General features: G+C 43.7%; 1 protein-coding gene across 1 annotated transcript in view; it reads right to left on the bottom strand.

Moving 5' to 3' along the window:
• The window catches only part of LOC148220015 (transcription factor RFX3-like), a 233,390-nt gene that overhangs the window by 131,595 nt on the left and 77,961 nt on the right, over positions 1–23,834 (bottom strand). The window contains exon 4 of the mRNA XM_088155476.1: positions 5,115–5,364. Within this exon, the coding sequence (XP_088011602.1) occupies positions 5,115–5,364 (250 nt within the window). The remainder of the gene's footprint in view (positions 1–5,114; positions 5,365–23,834) is intronic.

Below are 23,834 nucleotides of genomic sequence, written 5' to 3'. Positions count from 1 at the left end.
AGAATTACACCTGACAACCTAATAAATCTATAATTAGTTAGCCAGTTCATCTTTAAAATGCTGCAAACAAAGCTACAATCCTAAATGGTACTAAAGCAAAGCATTTAAGATCCGTGTCACATGATCCAGTTATTGATCAAGGAATGATGAGGGGGGATAATCCTCAAAGTCTCTGAGCACAGGTCCTGGGAAGTGTGGCACAAAGATATCTATGTGCAGACGATCTCTATATGCAGCAAACCCAATAGAAAACCACAAAACAAGAAATTCAACGCTTAAAAAAATAACAGTGGCAGAAATTGTTTTTTCAAATAACCTAACAACTAAAAATCCAAACTTAGTACCATGTACATCCCTGATGTGGCAAAAACTTGTACAACTTGAGCCACAAAAATACGCTTCTGCTTTAGCAATAATAAAGCGAAATGACAGAAAAAAGACCGTGCTTAATATAGCTAAAAAGCTCCGAGCATATGCAGATGCCATGTATGGACTAACATATAACAAAATCACAGCTATAAAAATACGTCTACAAAAATTAAAAAAAAAAAACCACAAAAAACTAAAAAAAAAAATTTAAAAAACCTTCTCCAAATCTCAGCTATATAGATCAAAAGTTCTAGCCCCAAACGTAAATGTTCCCCAAATAAAAAAAAACAAAACCCTTCTCACAAACTGAGCTGTAGTCTTTCCTACGTAATTCTGAAAAAAAACATGAAAAAGTAAAATTTAAAAATCTACTGTTGCTCTAACAAAACAGATACTTAAATTGCAGAACAACGAAATGCAAAAAAGAAGTTCCACCAAAAAAAACCCAGCTCCAGTAGCCCGTAGCCAAACTAACAAGTATAATAATAATAATATGTCCAATCCCCTTAAAAAAATCTCCAAAACATATAGCCAAAAAAAAAAAAAAACCAAAAAAAACAAGCTTAGAGGGGCCCTGCCTCTAGCCAAGTAAAAGTTAGGAAAAAATGTGTTTTTTAAACTGTATAAATTCATTAGCCTAACACATCTGAAGCACAAAATTATAAAACCTTAATCAACACTAGTTCACAGTGCACACTAATCCCATCAAAACATGTAGAAACAGAAACTTTTTCTATTGCTGGTGTAACAAGGAAATCACAAAATTTTACTTTAGTAAAAGCTAAAGTGAGTCTGACTAAAAATAAGTAAAAAAACCACCCTATTATAACTAACCCAAAAGCCCCACACATTTTAAACATAAACTTCCTCCAAAATAAGTATTTCAAAAATCCAAAGAAACTCAAATAAGCTTTTAAAATAGCTACTGTAGAGGCAGAGGGCATTAAGCAATTAAACACCTTACCTAAACTATCAAAAAATCCATCTGTAATAAAACTCCTGAAAATAAAAAAACAACAAATACCAATTGCCACCTCGACAGTGCACCACTGGCAGTACCGGACAAATCAAAATACCATAATCCCCATCCACAAAACAATCCGTAAGCTAAAAATCCAAAAAGTAGTCAACAAAACACATTCACCCTTCAACAACCCCATCTAACCTGTACACAAGTCTAACAAAAAATAAAAATTAACTGCAAACTATTGTGCATTAAATAACTCCACCACTGAGCGCTGCAGTGCCAAACATGCTAAAACTCCAATACAAGCTAGAATCCAAGACAGCAAAATAATACGGCAGCACTGACATTGCCAATGCATTTTTCCCCATTCCTCTAACAACAAAGTGCAAACTTTAGTTTACTTTCACCTGAAAAAGAGTGCAGTACACCTGGAACCAACTACTCCAAAAGTAAAAACACAGTCCCACCATCTACCATAAACTAATCCAAGCTACACTAAAAAAAAGTAAAACTCCAAAACATTTACAATATATCAATAATATCATTGTGTAAAAAAAAGACAGCAAAAGTATTTTAGAAAAAATCATCCAAATTCTCCTAAAAGCTAGTTTTACCATAAAAAAAAACCAAAAAACAAAGTCAAAAAACCTGCCCAAAAAATCCAATTCCTAAAAATAAAGTAGCAAGACAGATGGCACCAAATCCCCACTTAAGTCATCAACAAAATCACTGCAATGTCTCCATCAACCAAAAAAAAAAAAAAACCCCACAAACTTTCTTAAATGCCATAAGTTTTTAAAAAATGCACATTCCTACATACAGCCAAATTATAAGCCCTCTTTACTTAATCACCTGTAAAAAAACCCCAATTTCCACTAAAGCCCTAAGCATCAACAAGCCTTCACCCAAATTAAACAAAAAAATCTCTCATACAGTAGCCCTTAGCCCAGTCAAAATAAAACTAAAAATAAAAAATGTGCTCTACTCTACCACCAAAAACCATGGTCTGTCCTAAAGCCTTTGGCAAAAAAATACCTAATAAAACTCAAAACCAACCACTAAAATTTTAAAGTCAAAGTTACAAAAAGTCCAAAGCCATCTACACTCCCACAAAAAAAAAAAAATCTTAACTGCCTATAAAAACGTTCAAGCTATCTCAAAAGTAATTAACACGAAAACACAACTCCTCCTAGCACCCCAACTACCAATACTAAAGTAAATGTTTCAAACAAAAGTTCCCTCTACCCACCACACAACCAGTGCCACATAAAAAAAATAAATTACCCTCATCACACAGCATGCCCATATTAAAAAATTAAATCACCCTAAAATTTTAAAAATAATTACAAACTGGCCCAAAAATAAAAACTTTAATCTCACTAACAAAAAAAAAATACCAAACAAAAAAAAAAAAACCAAAAACAAGTAGCACGTACTAACAAAAACCCACCATACAACCAACTACCAGCAAATAAAACACGCTATGCTCTTTTCACTGACAGTTCCTGTCGCATTGTTCCACTGAACAAACAAACCCTTTTCCAGTCTGAGTCCTTACGTACAATAAACGAAACACAGTCAACATGATTTCACCCAAGGCAAACCATGTCTGACTAATCTAGTGGTCTTCTACAATGGAGTGACTGCATCAGTGGAAAAGGGAAGAGCTATGGATGTCATCTCTCTGGACTTCTGTAGAGCCTTTGAAATTATCCCCCAAAACATTCTGGCCACTGTTAAATTGGAGAGATATGGGTTTGATCAACGGACTGTTAGATAGATAAGAAACTGTCTTGATGGCCTCGTCTGAAGAGTTACAGTCAATGGCTCCATATCCAAATGGAGATCAGTGACTAGTGGTGTCCCTGTGGGGTTCATACTGGGACCAATACTGTTTAATATCTTCATCAACGTAACACACAGTGGGATTGAGTGAACCCTCAGCAAGATTCCAGATGATACCAAACTGAGTGATTCAGTTGGTTTGCTATGTAGCATCCAGAGGGACCTTGATAGGCTTGAGGAGTGGGCCCATGCAAATCTCATGAAGTTCCCCAAGGCCAAGTGCAAAGTACTGCACCTGGGTCAGAGCAATCCCCGGTATCAATACAGACTGGGGAATGAACAGACTGAGGGCAGATCTGTGGAGAAGGATTTGGGGATGCACTGGTGGACAAAGAATTGGCCATGAGCTGGCAATGTGCACTTGCAGCACAGAAAGACAATCACATCCTGGGTTGAATGAAAAGAAACATGGCCAGCAGGTCAAATGAGGTGATTCTCCTTCCCTACTTTGCTCCTGTGAGACCCCGCGTAGAGTACTGCATTCAGCTCTGAGGTCCCCAGCACAAGCAAGACTTGTTAGAGTGGTTCCAGAGGAGGGACGCAAAGATGATTAGAGAGCTGGAACACCTTTCCTATGAGAAAAGACTCAGAGAGTTGGGGATGTTCAGCCTGGAGAAGAGAAGGCTCTAGGGAGTCTTTCAATACTTAGAGGGCTTATAAGAAAGACAGGGACAAACTTTCTAGTAGGGCCTGTAGCAGTAGGACAAGGGACAAGGATTGAACACTGAATGCGGGTAGGTTTTGATTAGACATAAGAAACTGTTTACAATGAGGGTGGTGAGACACTGAAACAGGTTGCACAGAAAAGTTGTGGATGCCCTATACCTGGAAGTGCTCAAAGTCAGGTTGATCAGGTCTTTGAGCAATCTGATCTAGTGTAAGATATCCCTGCCCACACTGTGTTCGGTTTTGAGCTCCTCACTACAGAAAAGACATTGAGGTGCAGAGAAGGACAAGGAAGCTGGTGAAGGGTCTGGAGAGTTAGTCATAAGAGGAGCAGGGCTGAAGGAGCTGGGGTTGTTTAGCCTGGAGAAGAGGAGGCTCAGGGGAGACCTTATCACTCTCTACAACTACCTGAAAGGAGGTTGTAGCAAGATTTTCAGTCTCATCCACATTCTTATGCATGCAAGCATCCCCAGTGAACTGCACTGGTTTTAGCTGGGATAGAGTTAATTTTCTTCACAGTAGCTGGTATGGGGCTGTGTTTTGGATTTGTGCTGAAAACAGTGTGGATAACACAGGGATGTTTTAGTTATTGCTGAGAATGGCTTACACAGAGTCAAGGCCTTTTCTGCTTCTCACGCTGCCCCACCAGTGAATAGGCTGGGGCTAGACCAGAAGTCGGGAGGGAACATAGCTGGGACAGCTAACCCTAACTGACCAAAGGGATATTCCATACCATATGGTGTCACACTCAGCAATAAAACTAGGGGAGACATTGGCGGGGGGGGCCACTGTTTGGGGACTGACTAGGCAGCTGGACTGGCTCAGTCGGTTGGTGAGCAATTGCTTTCATTTGCATCACTTGTCTTTCTTGGATTTTATTTGCATTCTCTTTGTTATTTTTTTTCCTTATAATTTTTTATTACTATCAGTTTTATCACTATTTTTTCCATTTTAAAATTATTAAACTGTTTTTATGTCAACCCATAAGTTTTCTCCTTTTTATTCTTCTGATTCTCTCCCCCATCCCGCTGGGTGAGAGTGAGTGTCTGTGTGGTGCTTAGTTGCCAGATGGGATTAAACCATGACAGCACTATACTATTTACATGTACAGAGTTAAACTAAATGTAAATATTTGCAAGACAAACCCTTGTATTATTGATTCCGCCAACATAATATGCTTTTTGCTACAGAAACATGTCAGCATGCCAGAACATCATAGTGATTAAGAAATATCCCCAAAGATTTAACATAATTCTGAAGTACTTACTGTAGCTGGGGAGGCCCGTGTTGTATGAGTCACTGAATGACCAGAATTTTCCATTGAATTGCCAATCAGATAGGTCCCTCCTGAGTTGCTAATGAGCTGTCCTCCTGCAACACCCATCTGAATCCCTCCGGTGCCCACCATACTATGAGAGGAGACCACTGTAGTTGCCTGTGCAGAACTTCCTTCGAAGTAATTTCCCCCAGTGTTTTGGCTATACATCTGGGTTTCCGTGTAAGGATAAGTTGTTCGACTTCAGGAAAAGAAAATAAAAGAAGTAGTAGTTATTTATTTGAATTGTTTAAGTGAGGAAAAACATCATTGTAGAAAAGAGTGTACAGTTGCTATAACCAAACTTAACAGTATTGGCAAAAAAACCCCACATCTACATAAAATAACATTTCATATGTCAAAGTACTGAGTAATTAACTTGGACTCACTGTTAAAATAAGTATTCATTAAACTTAACAGAAAATGGTTTTAGCCCCATCTGAAGATGGATGGAGAAAAGTATTACAAGAATTGAAGATATGAGAGGAAGATCTCATTCAAGTATTAATATATCATACAGTAATTTTTAAAACTGTTGTAATTTTTAAAATCCTCCAATCAAAGCTGGATTTTTATTTATATGACATTTATTTTGTATACTGCTTTCAGCTGAAATAGAAGTAATTTTCTTCCTAGAAGTTGGTACAGTGCTGTGTTTTTTAATTTAGGATGAGAATAATGTTGATAACACACTGATGTTTTAGTTGTTGCTGTGTAGTGCTTATACTAAGTCAAGGACTTTTCAGCTTCTCACATCCAGCCAGCAAGAAGCCTGGGGGTGCACAAGAAGCTAGGAGGGGGCACAGCCAGGACAGCTGACCCAAATTGACAAAAAAGGATATTCCACGTGTGAGCTCACAGCCCAGGAAGCCAACCACATCCTGGGCTGCATCAAAAGGAGAACTGGCAGCAGGTTGAAGGAGGTGATTCTCCCCCTCTACTCATCTCTTGTGAGACCCCAATGTGGAGTACTGAATACAGTTCTGGTGCCCCCACCATAAGAAGGATATGGAACTGTTGGAACAAGTCCAGAGGAAGGTAATGAAGTTGATAAGAGGACTGGAGCATCTCCCCTACACAGCTGAGACAGTTGGGGCTATTCAGCCTGGAGAAGGTTGCATGAAGACCTCATAGTAACCTTCCAGTATCTGAAGGGACCTACAGGGAAGCTGGAGAGGGACTCTTCATCAGGAACTGTAGTGATAGGACAAGGAGAAATGGGTACAAATTGAAAGAGGGGAAATTTAGGTTAGGCATAAGAAAGAAATTCTTTACTATGAAGGTGGTGAGGCACTGGAACAGATTGCCCAGGGAGGTTGTAGATGCCCCAACCCCAGCAGTGTTCAAGACCAGGGTGGATAAGGCCTTGAGCAACCTGATGTAGTGGGTGGTATCCCTGCCCATGGCAGGGGACTTGGGACCAGATGATCTTTAAGGCCCCTCCCAACTCTTAACATTTTATGATGTTATGCCCAGCATATAAACTGGGAGAAGTTCGCCAGGGGGCTGGAATCACAGCACAGGGATGGACTGGACATCAGTCAGCAAGTGGTGAGCCATTGCATTTTGCATAATTTGTTTTGTTCTATTTTTTTCTCTTCTTTTTTTATCTTAGTAAACTTTCTTGATCTCAACCCATGAGGTTTACTATTGGTAGAATCACTGAATTATAGAATCATCAAGGTTGAAAAAGACCTTTAAGATCATCAAGTCCAACCGACAACCTCAAAAATTGTCTAGTCCAACTGTCAAATCATTTTTCTCAATTCTCTTCCCCATCCCACTGCAGGGAGGGAGGAGTGAATGAACAGCTGTGTGGTGCTTAGTTGCTGGCTGGGGTTAAACCACAACAACTGTGTACATTACAAAACTGTAAACATGACAAAAATGTCAGCCAAGAGGGTCCTATATACAAGAGTCCTATAAATGCTTTGCTTTGATTTCAAATTCACTGAAATTCTCTGGGTGAAGCTTGAAATTCTGAGCTCATTTGTATTTTAAGACATTCAGTTTGTTCAACTGAGTGAAATTTTAAATTGGGCAGCAATATGTACAGTGTTATTATGAAAAAGGTGGAAAAACTAAAATAGAACTACAATTTGTGAAAGAATTTGTGAAGGGAGTAGAAAAGTCAAAGGAACAACAGCAGCAATTTTACACAATTCTTTCCAACTATTAAACATTTGTGCCTCATTAACCATCTAATCTTTGTTGGAGGTTAGGACTTTTTCTTTTTTTTTTTTTTTTCTTTTTCTCTCAGGGAGTTTTCTCCCATTTGTTGCTAAGAGATATTAATGATCGGTACTTAAGAGAAGTGCAGCTGACTGCAGCCCCTTAGCCAGGGGCTTTTCTTTTGGGAAGGGCAGAGATACCACGAGATTTTGGCTGGGGGTGAGGGGCTGGGCTCAGCTCGGAGCTCTCTCTCGCTCTCGGGATCTGAGGGGAGACAGGCTGCAGTCGCTGTGGGAAGAATTCGCCACCACCGCGGAGTCCCATCTCCTACTATTTTCTCCTACCGTGAGTTTTGGGTTAGTCTCCTGGCAGCTGAGTGAACGGACTCTGTGTACACTATTGTCAATTCTGTAGTAAGTTACATTGACTCCTAATCTATAGTATTTCTTTGCTAGCTATAATATAGGTACCTTTATGTCATGCACTGTTTTATGCAATCTACTAGTAGTTCTTTTAGTTTATACTGTGTAGTAAGTAACTCTGTTTAAGGCCTTTTGTCTGTTACCTCATATCTATTCAATAAATAACTCATTTTACAATAGACCTAATCGACCATTCTGAAGAACTTGCTAGCCAGAGTGATTTAGGTAAGGGTCACTTAAGTAGAGCTGCTGCCAAAAATCTGAGCCTAAAGCAGGGCTTGTCTAAAGCTCTCACTCGATCCAAAACAATCTCACCAGAGTGGAGTAAAGGGGCACCTCCCTCGACTTTCTGGCCACACTGCTTTTGATGCAGCCCAAGGACACAGTTGACTTTCTGGGCTGCAAACACACATTGCCAGCTCATGTCCAGTCTCTCGTCCACCAGCATCCTCAAATCCTTCTCAGCAGGGCTGCTCTTGATCAGTTTATCCCCCAGTCTATATTAACACCAGGATTCGCCTGGACCCAGGTGCAGCACCAGCACTTGGTCTTGTTAAATCTTATGAGGTTCTCATGGGCCTGGTTCTCAAGCTTGTCCAGGTTCCTCTGCATGGCATCCCATTCTTCAGGTGTGTCAACTCCACCACTCATCTTGATGTCGTCTGCAATTCTGCTGAGGGTGTACTCAATCCCTTTGTCTATGTCATTGATGAAGAAGATAGTAAATAACACTGGTCCCAATATGGACCCCTGAGTGATATCACTTGTCACTGATGTCCATCAGGACTCTGAGCCATTGATCACTACCTTTTGGATACAACTGTCCAAACAATTCCTTATCCACCTAACAATCCACCCACTGAATCCATCTCTCAAATTTAGAGAGAAGGATATGGGGGACCATGTTAAAGGCTTTATTAATGCCAAATTGATTCTTTGCCTTTTGTTTTTGAATATATTCTCTGTATTGTTTACACATATATTTGTAGCCTATTATTGTATTTGTAGTTAGCTCCAGTATTTTTTTCCCTAGACTGATAGGCAAAAATACAAAACACATTCCAGAGGCTCCAAGCTGGGGATCCAAGGCCCCTTTCCTATCTTGGTTCTTCCAGGGAACCAAGGTTGAAACCAGCTCTTCAAGACACATTTTCATAAACAGACTTTAGTCCCTATCTAGAGGAGGGGGAATTCAAAATAGGGTTGAGCTGGGGGGGAATTGCCTCACCAATTATGCTTCTAATTCGGGATTCTTGTCAGATATGCTAATTTGCAAAACCTATAAAAATTGTATATGCGTTATACTGTTTGTGCATCTTCGGTGTTTTCCACCTGGCGAATTGTGCACCAAAGGATCCTTATAAAGGTAACCCCTTTTTATCACCCTGTATCTGGCTCATAATTTTAGGGCCAGCAAAAAGGCATCATTACAGAAGTCCAAATAAATGACATCTGTAGCTCTTCCCTTGTCCACTGATAGAGTCACTCCATCATAGAAGGCCACTAGGTTGGTCAGGCAGTACTTGCTCTTGGAGAAGCCATGCTGATTGTCCTGAATCACCTCCCTATCCTCCATGTGCCTTAGCATAGCTTCTAAGAAATAAATTTATTTTTTTTTACTCTAAAGGTGGTCAAACGTGTATTGGGTCTGGCTGAGCTGGAATTCATTTTCCCATAGCAGCCCTCCTAGTGCTGAGCTTTGCATTGGCAGCTAGAAAGGTGTTGATAACACACCAGTGTTTTGGTTACTGCTGAGCAGTGCTGGCACAGCATCAGTGCTGTCTCCCCAACATCCTCCCCCCCCATCAAGGGGCTGGGAGTGGACGAGATCCTGGGAGGGGACACAACCAGGCCAGCTGACCCAAATTAACCAAAGGGATATCCTGTGGACACACACATTTAGAGAGCTAGGAAATTACAGCTTGAGAATTCTTTCTCGGGCCTGGACTTCTGCTTCTCAGATCCATTCCCAGACTGATAAGCTGATTGTGGCTTCAGTTAGGGAGGAAGTCTCCCAAGATGATAATATGGTGAAAAATAGAATGGAATTCATAATAAAAACACCTGGTGTTTTTCCCCTGGGACACATCCTGAGGTACAGTCTCATGGATGTTTTTCCCAATTGTCCAATGAGCTACTGTCCTGTCTTAGCTCCACGTAACATGCTGTAAATACGGGTTGTCCGTTCAATAAAGTTGGCCTTTTTTCCCTAAAGAGGTCCATGTGTGTTGCTGTCCTTGCTCTCTCTCTCTTTTTTTCTAGCGCAGTAACCACAATATCCCATACCATATAATGTAAGTTTAAATATAAAAGCTAAAAGAAGGCAGAAGAATGGTGGGCATTTATGTTTGTCTTCCAGAGCAACCACTTAGTGTGCTGAAGCCCTTCTTCCTGGGAAGTGTCTAAACACACAAGGCCTTACAGAAGTTCAGGTAGATTACATCTGTAGCTCTTTCCTTTTCCACTGATGCAGTCGCTCCATTGTAGAAGACCACTAAAATGATCATGCACAACTTGCCTTTAGTGAAGCCATGATGGCTGTGCTAATCTCCTCCCTGTTATCCGTATGCCTCAATATCTCTTCCAGGAGGATCTGTTCCATGATCTTACTGGACACAGAGGTGAGGTCTACTGGTTAGTAGTTCTCAGAGTGGTTCTTTTAACATTTTTTTTAAATGAGCACAATGTTTCCTTTGTTCCAGTCATCAGGGATGTGGTCTGACTGCCATAACTTCTCAAATACAATGGAGAATGGCTTAGCAACCACATCAGCAAATTCCCTCAGGACTCTGGCATTCATCTTGTGTGGTCCCATGGATTTATGTATGCTCAGGTTTCTTAGGTGGTCACAAATCTGATCTTCTCCTATGATGGGAGGGACTGCTTTCCCCCGTCTTGGATACAGACCTTGAGGTTCAGGTTGTGAGAAGAGAGATTGCTGGTGTCAGGGTGGTTGAAGTCCTCCAGGAGGATCAGAGCCTGTGAGCATGAGTCTTCCTGCAGTTGAAGTAAAAATGCTTTATTGATATCCTCACCTTGATTGGGCAGCCTGTAGCAAACACCAACCACGAGGTTTCCTTTGATGGCTTTCCCCTTATTTTTACCCAAACGGTCTCAACCCATTCAGCACTTGTTTTCAAAGACAGCTCTCTCCAGTCAATCAATTTTTTTCCATAGAGGGCAACTCCTCCACCCCTTCTTCCTTGCCTGTGCTTTGTGAACAGTTTATAGCCATTGATCACAGTGCTCTAGTCATGCGATTTGTCCTACCAAATCTCAGTGGTAGCAATTAAATCATAGCTTTCCAGGTGCACAGAGGCTTCCATCTTTTCCTGTCTGTTACTCACGCTGCATGCATTGCTTCAGAGGCACTTTAGTGGGCCTATTGACCTTATCAGCTTTTTAGAGGATCACAACCTAATTCCCTTGTGGCATTTCACAGGGGCGTCTCTGTTGATTTCTAACACATCAGTGGCCTCTGGGTTTTTTTTGTCTGGATGGCAAATGGATCCTTCAGTGCCTTTCAGTAAGGAATCTTTAAGATTCACAGAGCATCCACTATTGCCCAAAAATGTATAAAACTAGTGGAGATATTCTTCTACTCCCTTTGAGCTGGGCAGGGGGAGTGGGAGGGTGTGCACCAGACAATCTTCAGAGCTTCCTTGATATATGTACGGGCAATATCTTTGTGTTTGTCTCAAGTAGTCTGCCCCTGCTTCCACATTCTGTGTATTTCCTTTTCATGTTTGATTTCAGTTTGGAGCTCCATTTGTTTGGGTGATGGTGGCTGTTCCCCAGCCAGTTCGAACCACAGGAAGCCAATGACAGCAGCAGCAATGGCAGTAGCGGCAGCAGTAGTATTTGCTGTGTGCTGAGAAGAGTGTGATGCTTATGAAGTCCTGGAGGGTGTTTGAGGAGTTTTTTGGGCCCCCAATATCCTTGGGCTGTGTGTGTGTAGGGACTGGCCAGCAATCAACAAGTCTCATAAGAGGAGCATGAGACAGTTGGGTGGTCCCCGCTGTTGGTGCAGCCAGTTCAAACCACAGGAATCCACATGTAACTCGCCCCTAGGAAGTGCCAGTGACCAGGGTGTGGTGCTGTAGGAAACAGTGCTTGAGAAGAATGGTGCAAGAGATTGTGCAGCAGTTCAAGCAGAAGGGTACATGAGGAAGGCAGCACATCCTACTAGTTGTTGGACTGCTGCCTGCTCTTCTAACACAGTCTTACAGTGCAGTCTCAATGGTCACCCCAACTAGCTGTTGGCTGTGCAAGCCTATCCAGCAGCTTGAGGTCTCCAGGGAATTATAGGACCTTATTAGGCAGTGTTTTGAAGTTGTTGAAAGCATGGTGGTAGAGACCAGATGAGGGTTGCACTCTGCAGCAGGCAGGAATTGGCTGTCTAGCCAGGCTAGCCTGGAATGAGTGGAGGCAGTCACCTAGACAGAGCTTCCTATCAGGGAATCTGCTGTCCAGGTGGAGGGCTGTAAAGACTGCACCTCATGCTCCTGGGTGGAGGAGATGCAGGAAGAAGTCACCAGCTTATGCTGTATTAGGGAGCGGTGTGAAGACCCACCCTTAAGGGGAAAGGAGCACCTAAGATTCATAAATGTTCGTGTTCGAAAGGTATGACCAAAGTCAGAGGGTCTGCAAACAATGAGAAAGTTTTATTAGTAAATTACACACTTGGCATGGAAATCAGTTTGTTAGTCCCTGACCTACTATATAAGCACATGGCAGTGGGTTTTGGACAAAGGGGTAGGGTGAAAGACAGAAAGAAAGATATTAAAGAGGAGGGGAGAAAAAGAAAGAAAAAAAAAGAGATCACCAGTCCTGGCTTCAGCATCAATTCAGCAGTGTTGGTCCAGCTGATGAGATATCCAGGGTCCTGGGAGTGCTGCCCGAGTTTGGGGGGTGGGTACATTTTTATGGATAGGTTTCTCTGCCCTGAAGACAGGTTTCTTGGTTTCTATGCAAATTAATTCTCATGTGCAGTCTATTCTTTCAGACCTTTCTGGAAATGGGCTGGAGTGCTGTGACGGTCTTTGGTGGTCTTAATCTCCCCCTGTAATCCACACCCACTTCTTGGCCTCATTCCTGTGCTTGCACTGTACTGTGTTGTGCTTATCTCCAGGAACTACAACAAGGATGTTTATCCCCTAAAAGTGCTGCCCTACCTCTGCATGGCCTTCCTTCTCAAGCCAAACCTTATTTTTTCTCATGGCGGACAGTCCTTGGTTAGCTCCACAGCCATCTGGTTACCAGTGTTTGAGACATACACATTATCCCCTTGTCTTCTGGGAATCAAGAGCTCAAAGGGTCTCACGTTGGACTGCTGTTTATAGTGTTGTTGGAGAATGAGCTTTAGTCATCGTAATTTTCCATCCTGGCTGCAATTCGAATCAGTAACTTTCTTTGAAGGTCCAATAACAAAAATATTATTCCACTTGGGTTGTTATTCAGGCAAGAAAAATAAGTTTCCAAGGCTGTTTGTTAAAAAAATAGAAATCACAGAATAAGCTGAGTTGTTCATTCTTGGGAACAGACAGTGCTTCTCATAAGCTCAAGAGGGGCTTAGTCCAAGTGCAGTTAGTCGAGGCCAAGGCCTAATGTGCATTTTTCAGATCATAGTGCAGCCTGGGGAGGGAGGCAGGAGGATGCACCCCATGACTAAAGTCAGCTTCTCTGGGCCTTTACAAGGGGGAACAAGAAACAGAGTACTATTTGAGGTGTTGCAAGAATAAATACTAGGACCCCATGGCACTGACCTCCAAGGACTACCAAAGAGCTGCAGTGCCAAACAGACAGCACCTTGAAGGAGGCACCATGGTCTTTGGTGAACCATGGAAACAGGATATTGCTTCACTCCCCTTCCTTGTATGTACCAACCAGCAAAAAATATTAAGCCTTAGCAGTGGGCAAAACCAATGGGCAAGATTCACAGGGATAAACTGCAACAGCAGGACATACTAAAAGCTGCAAAAGAAAGCAAGTGCTAAGAGTGGGTGAGAGGCATCGAGGCACCCATCTGCCAGCCTGATATACATTCAAGGGAAGCTTGCTGCTTGCCAGGAGCCAAGATCCAGGATGTCACCAAGAAACTGCCACAACTGGCTAAAAGTGCAGACTACTATTCGCTACTTCTTTTCCACATGGTCACCAATGACGTGGTAAAGCATTGTCTGGAGAAGATCAAGCAGGACTTGAAAGCCCTGGGGCTTCAAGTGAGGGGGACAGGTGTCCAAGTGATCTTCTCCTTTGTCTTGCCAGTCAGAGATAGGGGTGCAGGCAGAAGTAAATGCATCATGCAGATCAATACCTGGTTTTGTGGATGGTGTTGTCCCCAGGCCTTTGGCTTCTATGGTCACAGGACATTCTTCAATGAATACAGCCTATTGGGAAGAGTTGAAATCTACTGATCTAGAAGAGGCATGACAATCTTTGCCATCATATTGACTGACTTAGTGAATTGTGCTTTAAACTAATAAACTTGGGGGGGTGGGGTCCAAAGTTGTGACACCTGTATATCCATGAGCAACAGGGTGGATGAGCATGCCTACCAGAGTAGAGAGAAATGCTCCCCAACACTCTCCAAAGTCAAAAACCCCAAGTCCAACCACCTCAAGTGCATGTATACGTAGTCTGGGCAACAAACAGGAGGAACTGGAGCTCCATGCCCATTATGACAGTTATGATGTCATAGGAGTTAAAGAAGCTTGGGGGGAAACTCACATAATTGGCAGACCACAATGGATGGCTACAAATTCTTTTGAAAAGATTGGAAGGGAAGAAGAGAAGGTGAAGTTGCACTTTATGTAAAAGATAAATTTGAATTTATGAAGGTGAGCTGTGGAGACCACAAAAGTTCTATCATTGAATAACTTTGGATCGAGATTGGAGGAATTGTCACCAAGGGATATCTTATGGTAGGTATCTGTTACTGACCTCCCAAGCAGGATGATGAGACTAATGAAACCTTACTTCAGCTGCTCAAGGAATTCTTAGACTGACAGAACCTGGTCCTCATAGGTGGCTTCAATTACCTGGGCATTTGTTGGAAAAACAACACAGCAGGGCACAAGTCAACCATTAGGTTCTCAGAATGCACTGAGGACTGCTTCCTGCCAGAGATACTAGACATGCTGACTAGGAGCAGTTCATTGCTGGATTTACTGCTTGCAAACTAAGACTTACTTGACAAGATAACTGGCAGTGATAGCCTTGGATGCAGCAATCACAACATTGTGCAGTTTAATATTCTGCCAAGCACACTTAAGACCAGTAGTAGGACAAAGACCCTGGATTTTAGAAGAGCCAACTAGAAGATTCTCAGAGCCCAGGTGTGAGGCATTCAATGGAAATCATCCATGAAGGGAAAGGAGTTTGTGAGTGCTGGCAGTTATTGAAGAACAGTCTCTTGAAAGCACAAGAACAGTCCATCCCCTACAAAGGGAAAGGAAGGCAGAACAAGATGCCACCCTGGCTTAACAATGAGATTATAGGTGTACTTAAAAGCAAAAAAGAAACATACAAGGTATGGAAAGATAGTCAAATAGCTACTGAGGACTATAAGAACCTTGCTAGGGCATGCAGAGATGCGGTCAGGAAGGCTAAAGCTCAGCTAGAATTGAAAATGGCCAGAGAACAAAAAGAAAAGGTTCTTCAGGTACGTCAGACAGAAAAAGAAGGTTGAAGATGAACCCTCCTCCCCCCCCCCGCCATAAGCAAGGCTGGCAGATGGGTAAGAACAAAGTACTCAACACATTTTTTGCCACAGTCTTTGATGGTAACCTCTCCCAGACATCTTGAGTAGATGGACTGCAAGACAGGGGACTGGGGGAGCAAAGTCCATCCCACTGATCATGTTTGTGATCACTTGAAGAAACTGAACAGACATCAGTCTATGGGACTTGAGATGAATCACAGTCCAGAGGGAATTGGCTGATGTATTTCCAAAGCCATTCTCCATGATATTTGAAAAGACATGGAGGTCAAGTGAAGTCCCAGGTGACTGGAAACAGGAAAATATTGCACTCATTTAAAAAAAGGGTAGAAAGGAAGACCCTGGGAACTACTAGCCTATCAGCCTCACCTCAGTGCCAGGAAATTTAATGGAATAGATCCTCCTAGAAGCTGTACTAAGTCACATGGAGGACAGGGAGGTGATTAAGGACAGCCAGTATGGCTTCACCAAGGGCAAGTCCTGCATGACCAACCTAGTGGCTTTCTATGATGGAGTGATGCCACCAGTGGACAAGGAAAGGACTACAGATGTCATTTATCTGGACTTCTGTAAAGCCTTTGACATGACCCCCTACAACATCCTTCTCTCTAAATTGAAGAGAGATGGATTCAATGGGTGGACTGTTATGTGGATGAGGAATTGGTTGGATGGTCTCATCCAGAGGGTAGTGATTAACAGCTCAATATTCACATGAAGATCAGTAATGAGTGGTGTCCCTCAGGGGTCCATTTTTGGACCAGTGTTATTTAATATCTTCATTAATGACACAGACAATGGGACTTAGCACAGTCTCAGCAACTTTGCAGATAACACCAAGCTGAATGGAGCAGTTGAAAAGCTGGAGGGAAGGGATGCCATCAAAGGCAATCTTGACAGGCTAGAGAGGTGGGCCTGTGTGAAACTCATGAATTTCTACGAGGCCACATGCAAGGTCCTGCACTTGTGTGAGCGAATACCACGCAAATATACAGAGCGGGTGGAGAATGGATCGAGAGCAGCCATGAGGACAAGGACTTGAGGGTGTTAGCTGATAAAATGAACATGACCTGGTAGTCAGTCACAGAATCATAGAATCATTAAAGTTGAAAAAGACCTCCAAGATCATCAAGTCCAACCTTTGACCTAATACCACCATGTCAACTAAACCATATTGTAAAGTGAATGTCCATTAATTTTTGAACACTTCCAAGGATGGTGAGTCCACCATTTCCCTGGGGAGCCTTTTCCAATGCTTAAGCACTCTTTCAGTGAAGAAATTTTTCCTAATATCCAACCTGAACCTCCCCTGGTGTAACCTGAGGCCATTTCCCCTTGTACTGTCACTAGTTGCCTGGACGAAGAGGTCAATTTTCACCTCACCACAACCTCCTTTCAGGTACAGATCGATAAGGTGTACCCTGAGCCTCCTTTCTCCAGACTGAACAACCCCAGTTCCCTCAGCTGGTCCTCATAAGACTCATGCCTTACACTCTTCACCATCTTTGTTGCCCTCCTTTGGACATGTTCCAATATCTCAATGTCCTTCCATGCCCTTCCTGTAGTGAGGGACCCAAAACTGGACACAGTATTTGAGGTGTGGCCTTGCCAGTGCCAAGTACAGAGGGACAATCACTTCCCTGGTCCTGCTGGCCGCACTATTCCTGATACAGACCAGGATGCCATTGTCCTTCTTGGCCATCTGGGCACACTGATGGCTCATGTTCAGCTGGCAGTTGACCAACACCTCTAGGTCCTTTTCTGACAGGCAGCTTTCCAGTCACTCTCCCTCAAGCCTGTAGCATTGCACGGAGTTGTTGTGACCCAGGTGCAGGACCTGGCACTTGGCCTTCATGAACCTCATACAATTCACCTCAGTCCATCAATTCAGCCTGTTCAGACCCCTTTGTAGGGGTGATCTGCTCCAAAACATTCCACCTTGGGTGGATCCCATCAAGTCATAGACTTGTATATGTCTAACTGATGTAGCAGGTAGTGTTATATTTGCTAGGTGGAATGAGTCCCACAACTGGAGTGCTGGGATGGAGGGTGTGATAGGTTGACTTGGGAAGAAGAAACTCAGAGAGAGGTTCGCTCTAAGAGAATTTCCTCTGTGGGGCTTGGGACACCTGCAACAGCCAATTAGAGAAAGTTAGTTCACTCCTGAACACACATTTTGAAGGAGGTAATCCGGAACTGAGGCTCATTTTTTTCCTGCGGCTGAGCAGGTAACATCAACCCGAGCTTCCCCCTCCCCCATGCGGGGGGGGAGGCTCGGGAGGCCGCTTGGGCCCCGTTTGCCAACAAGAGGACCCAATGGGCGGGGGGAGAAAAAGTTGTGTGATAAAACCTTCACGGCTTCCTCCTCCACAGGCCTGCCGCTCTGGCATGGGTGGGGAGGCCCGGCTCCTGCTGCTGTCAGACGGGCCGGGCCTGCCCAGGTGGCCATGAGCACTGTGGGGCTGCAGCCCAGCCCCAGAAAGGCTGATTGACACCTCAGCTGTCCCCCCCCAGCACGGCCTGAGCCTGGCCCAACTCTTGTAGTTGTGTTAAACTTTAACTCTTTAGTGCTCAGATAAGATTTGCAAAGCCTCCAGCCTTTCCTTTGAATATGAAAGGGAATAAGAAGATTTCTGAAGTCAGTAACGTAAGAGCTAAGTTTTTAAGATGGAAGGAGAATGAGAAGATGCTGAAATGGCTGAAAATTTTTTTGTAAAATTGTAGGGATGAACTGATGTACTGAATATTCCTATAAACCATGGAAAGAGACATGGGGAATGGAAATGTTCCATTTAATAGATGATTTGACCAAAGAGCACCTGTGTTGAGAATTTCTGCCCTGAGAAAACAAGAGGATTTCAATTTTCTAAAGATGAAGCCTGAGCAGAGAGAAAGGAGATGGAGATAACCTTTGCTGTCGAACATTTCATTCTTAAAAGTAATACCCCATGAGACAGACATGGCCCACATCTACAGCTTTGGGACGGCTGTGGAGCTGGGAGGAGCGTCACGGTTGCAGGTTCCCGGGCAGATGCAAATCGTGAAAGATAAAACCACAAGAGAACTGTCTTCTTCTTTCTTGTGGAAAAAATCCCTACAGCTTTCAACAAAAGGAAGCTTCTCTCTCCAGAAGTGAACTGAAAAAGACTAAATTGGGGACTGACCGAAGTATTTGTTATATGTTTGTTTGGTTGTTATGAAGGTTGGGAGAGGGAGGGAAGGAGTGATCTGAAAAATCTTATTCTGAATTTTTTTTTCCTTTCTCTTTGTTTGTGTAGTTAATAAATTTTCTTTTATACTCTCTCAAGTTTTAGGCCTGCCTTGCTCTTTTGCTCCTAGTTCTGTCTCACAACAGAAAAATAAGTTTATTTAAATTGGCAACTCAAAACGAAGACAGAGGGCTACAGGCTGTTTAGGAGGGATAGGCAGGGCAGGTGAAATGGAGATGTGGCACTATACATAAGGAAGAGGTTTGATTGTACAGCCCTTACAGTTGGCAGTGATGTGGTGGAGAGCCTCTGAGTGAAGCTTAAGGGGATCAAAACAAAGGAGATATTATAGTGGGTGTTTATTACTGATCGCCCAGCCAGGATGTAAGCAGTGATGAGTTATTCTGTAAGCAATTAGGAGAAATCTCTGGATCAGTAGCCCATGTCCTTATGAGAGTTTCCAACTTCCCAGACATCAACTGTGAATATCATCCTGCTGTGATGAGCAGGCCTTGGGAAGCCTTGAAGTTTGTGGGAGGTAACTTCTCGTCACAAGTACTCTGTGAGCCAACTAGAAAAGATGTCCTCTTAGACTTGTTTGTGACTAGAGGACTCTTGGGAGATGTGATGGTTGGTGGCTATCTTGCCCACAGTGACCATGAAATGGTTGAGTTTAAAATTTTCAGTGTAATGAGAAAAAAGGTCAGCAGAGTTGCTGCCCTGGATTGCAAGAGAGCAATCTTTAAGCTATTCATGGAGCTAATTAGAAGATTACCCTGGGAATCTCCTTTTGTGGACTTAGGGGCCCACGAGTGCTGCTCAGTCTTTAAGAACCAGTTTTCAGAAGCACAGGAGCAGGCAATTCCACTGTGTCAAAAGTCAAGCAAGTGGGGCAGAAAACCAAATCAGGTGAAGAGGGAACTCCTCGTGGAGCTCAAGAGGAAAAATAAATTGTAGAATCTCTGGAAGCAAGGTTAGGCTTTGCAAGAAGATTACAGAGATGTGGCTCATATTTGCAGGGAGAAGACACAAAAAGCAAAGCTCAGCTGGAGTTGAAACTGGCCAGGGTTGTGTCAGATAACAAGATAGACTTTTTAAAATACATTAATAGCAAGAGCATGTCTAAAGAAAACATTGGACTGATACTTTTTGAAGATGCTCACCTGACTAACAGGGATGAAGAAAAAAAAAGAGGCATTACACTATTTTTTTTGTCTCAGTCATTAATGATACTGTCCTAGGGTGATGTTATGGTGTTTGTATCTCCAATCGTGTGTTCTGATTATGTTTGGTATTATGTCCTGTGCTTTCAGGACTGACTCTGAAAGTGAAGCTTTGTTTTGTCTTGTTATCAGCTGGCTCACCTCTCCCATGGTCTGTGTTTAGGAGAGGTTTTAGCTCTGTTTGCTGGCTTGCTTGCCTGCTTGCTTGCCTGCTTGCTCGCTTCTGCCTCTTTTTCTTTCCTTCGCTTTGCCCTTGCTTTTGCTTATTAGTTAGTTCAGCTAGGCAGTCCAACTTTTTCCCTGGACTGTTTTTTTCCACCCCGTCCCCCCCCTCTCCTGGATACCATCTGAACCTGTTCTGGACGGGGACCTGGGAAACCCCAAGAAACACCGGGAGTCTACACTCTGTCACCTGCAGCAGTCATTCCCCAGCGCCAGAGACTGATAACTGGGCGACCACTCGCCGGAGAGACTCTCTGAGTTTGTCAACCCTTCAGAACGGTGAAAGAGTTTTTTTGTCAGCTGGTGGTGTTTTTTTCCTGTGCTGGGGAGTGTTTTGCTTGTTAAATAAACAGGTTTTTTTTCCCACTCTTCTCTGAGGAAATTCTTCCCGAACCCGGGGGGGGGGGGGGGGGGAGGGGGGGGAGGAGTCGTGGGGGGGTTGCTGTCTGGGGGCTCCTTCCGGAGGTTTTCCCACAAATTTGCCTTAAACCAGGACAGATACTGAGAGACCTTGGGCTGCCCAGTCCTTTGAGTTGGAGAGCGATGACTGAGGGAACAGTGGTTTTCCATTTATGGACACTGAAATTGTAAGGGACCAGTTGTATCAGCTGTCTGTTCACAAGTTGATGGGGCCTGATGGGATTCATCCCCGAGTTCCGAAGGAGCTAGAGTATTACCATGTTGCTGTCATTATTACCATCATTATTATTATATTTTACTTTGTTTCAATTATTATACTGTTCTTATCTCAACCCACCAGTTTAATTTTCTTTCCTGATTCTCCTTCCCATCACAATGGGGATGAGGGCAAAGGGAAGTGAGCGAGCAGCTGTGTGTGGTATTTAGTTGCAAGTTGGGGTTAAGCCACAACACATACACAGAGGACAAAGAGTGAGATTAGGCAGGGCAATAGTTATGAAAACATTTAAAAGGAAAATATAAGAAAATAGGACAGGCTGCAGTGATCAGGCACAGGGCTCAGCCAGACAAGCATACTGACTGGCTCCATTTTACCTGCAACTGGGAACTTTTATCCTCTTTTCTGTCTATCCCTCCTCTTTGTCTCTCCCTGTGTTGGAGGTTGAACTATTCCCTTTTCTTTCAGTGGAATTTTCTCCCATTGTTATGCTAAGTAATTGTGGCTACACCTTAAAACGACAGATAATGTTCTCTCGTAGGGGGGTGGCTGGAGGGGGAGGGGGGGGGAACCGGAAAAGGAAAGGTGGGACGGGGGGGGTCTGGAGCGGGGCTCTCTCTCGCTTGGCTCGTTGGAGTGGGAAGACAACCTGGGCTCTGCTCTGGCATCTCCCTCTGCCATCCCAGCACTGAGATCCACGCTCCCTGCCTTTGGACATCGCTCTGCTGCTCTCCCAACTCACCCTACTACCTCCGGACACTCTGCTGAGCACCACGACCGACACTGTGAGGGGGAGTCACTTTCCCCATCCCCTCTCTCCCCTGGGCCGCGGCCGCCATCACCCAGCCCTCTTCAACTGCGCGGGACCTGCCCTGCCCCCACAGCACCGGTAACAGCACAGGGAGATGACCTGCGGCCAGAAGGGACTGGAGTGGAGCTAGACTGTTCTGTTGCCAACTTTTATAGCTGTTGTTGTTTTCTGCCTTGTTAGATACCAGTAAAGAACTGTTATTCTTATCCCCATATCTCCTGCCTGAAGGCATCTGAATTGGACCTAAAATAATTAAAAGGGAGGGGGGTTGCACTCTGCATCGCAGAAAAGGGGCTCCTGCCTTTCCTTAGACCATACCTGTCTTTCAAACCAAGACACCCTGCTTCCTCTTTCCCCTGTAATTCCCTTAATCAGTTTGTATAGTTCTATCAATTCCTGCATCCATCCTAGTTTGATGTCTGGGATCCCCCCTGGTTTAACATCTTATCAGTTGCAAAGTCCATGTTGATCTTCCAGGAAATAGTGCCTGTAGTTTAGATTCCTTCCTAAATCATGTATTGTATGTTTGGGGTTTTTTGTTGTATTATATATTAAAAAGAAGTTTCCTGTTTACAGTCCAGTATAATTCTTGTAAATATCAAGTTTTAAATTCCTTTCTGTGGAACAAAGAATAATATCTTTATGAAGTTGGGTTAATATTTTAAGATGTAGAGACTCAGATATCTTTGTAGCTATTTTCAATCCTGTATAAATGACACCTTCTCTGTGGTGACTTCTAGTGTAATCACAGCAACATAGAATAGTAGAGTAGTTGAGGTTGAAAGTCATCTCTGGAGCTTGTCTAGTCCAAACCCCTTCCCAGCCCATGCTCAAACCAGGATTAACCAGAGTAAGTATCTTGGGACATTGTCCAGTCAGGTTTTGGATATCACAGTATAACTAGGTTGGAAGAGACCTCCATGATCATCAAGTCCAACACATACCCGAACACCTCAACTAGACCATGGAACCAAGTGCCACATCCAGTCTTTTTTTTTAAATACACCCAGGGATGGTGACTCCACCACCTCCCCAGGGAAAGCATTCCAATACTTTATTATTCTTTCAGTGAAAAACTTCTTCCTAATATCCAACCTATATCTCCCTTGGTGCAGCTTGAGACTGTGTCCTCTGGTTCTGTCTGTTGCTGCCTGGTGAAAGAGACCAATCCCCACCTGACTACAACCACCTTTCAGGAAGTTGTAGAGAGTGATAAGGTCACCTCTGAGTCTCCTTTTCTCCAGGCTAAACAACCTCAGCTCCCTCAGTCGTTTCTCATAGGGCTTGTGTTCCAAAACCCTCTCCAGCCTTGTTCTCCTCCTCTGGACACACTCAAGCATCTCGATGTCCTTCCTAAACTGAGGGGCCCAGAACTGGACACAGAACTCGAGGTGTGGCCTCACCAGTGCTGAGTATAGGGGAAGAATGACCTCCCTGCTCCTGCAGGCCACACTATTTCTGACAGAGGCCAGGATGACATTGACCTTCTTGGCCACCAGGGCACACTGCTGGCTCATGTTCAGTCAGCTGTCAACCAGTACCTCCAGGTCCCTTTCTGCCTGGGTACTGTCCAGCCACTCTGTACCTAGCCTATAAGGTTGCAGGGGGTTATTGTGGCCAAAATGCAGGACTCGGCACTTGGACTTATTAAACCTCATCCTCCTAAACTCTGCCCATCTATCCAACCATTCCAGGTCTCTCTGCAGAGCCCTCCTCCCTTCCAACAGATCAACACACGCTCCCAGCTTAGTGTCATCTGCAAATTTACTAATGAAAGACTCAATGCCCTCATCCATGTCACCAGTAAAAATATTGAACAGAACTGGCCCCAGCACAGACCCCTGAGTGATACCACTTGTGACTGGCCACCAGCTGGATGCATCACCATTCACCACCACTCTCAGGGCCCAGCCATCCAGCCAGCTCTTAACCCTGCAAAGGGTGCACCTGTCCAAGCCATGGGCTGTCAGCTTTTCCAGGAGTATGCTGTGGGAGACAGTGTCAAAGGCCTTGCTGAAGTCCAAATAAACAACATCCAACAACCTTTCCTGCATCCACCAGGAGGGTCACCTGGTCGTAAAAGAAGATCAGGTTGGTCAAACACAACCTACCCCTCACAAGCTCATCTGCCAGCTCCCTCATCACCCTGGGATGGATCCCATCTGGTCCCATAGATTTATGAATATTTATGCATCTCAGCAGTTCTCTGACTGCCTCCTCTTCGATAACAAGGGGACCATTCTGCCCCCTAACACCATC

Source organism: Sturnus vulgaris, chromosome W (assembly GCF_052056855.1).
Source record: "Sturnus vulgaris isolate bStuVul1 chromosome W, bStuVul1.hap1, whole genome shotgun sequence".
Classification (NCBI taxonomy): domain Eukaryota; kingdom Metazoa; phylum Chordata; class Aves; order Passeriformes; family Sturnidae; genus Sturnus; species Sturnus vulgaris.
Note: the sequence above shows the minus strand (reverse complement) of the source record. Positions and strands in the feature narration are given on the sequence as shown.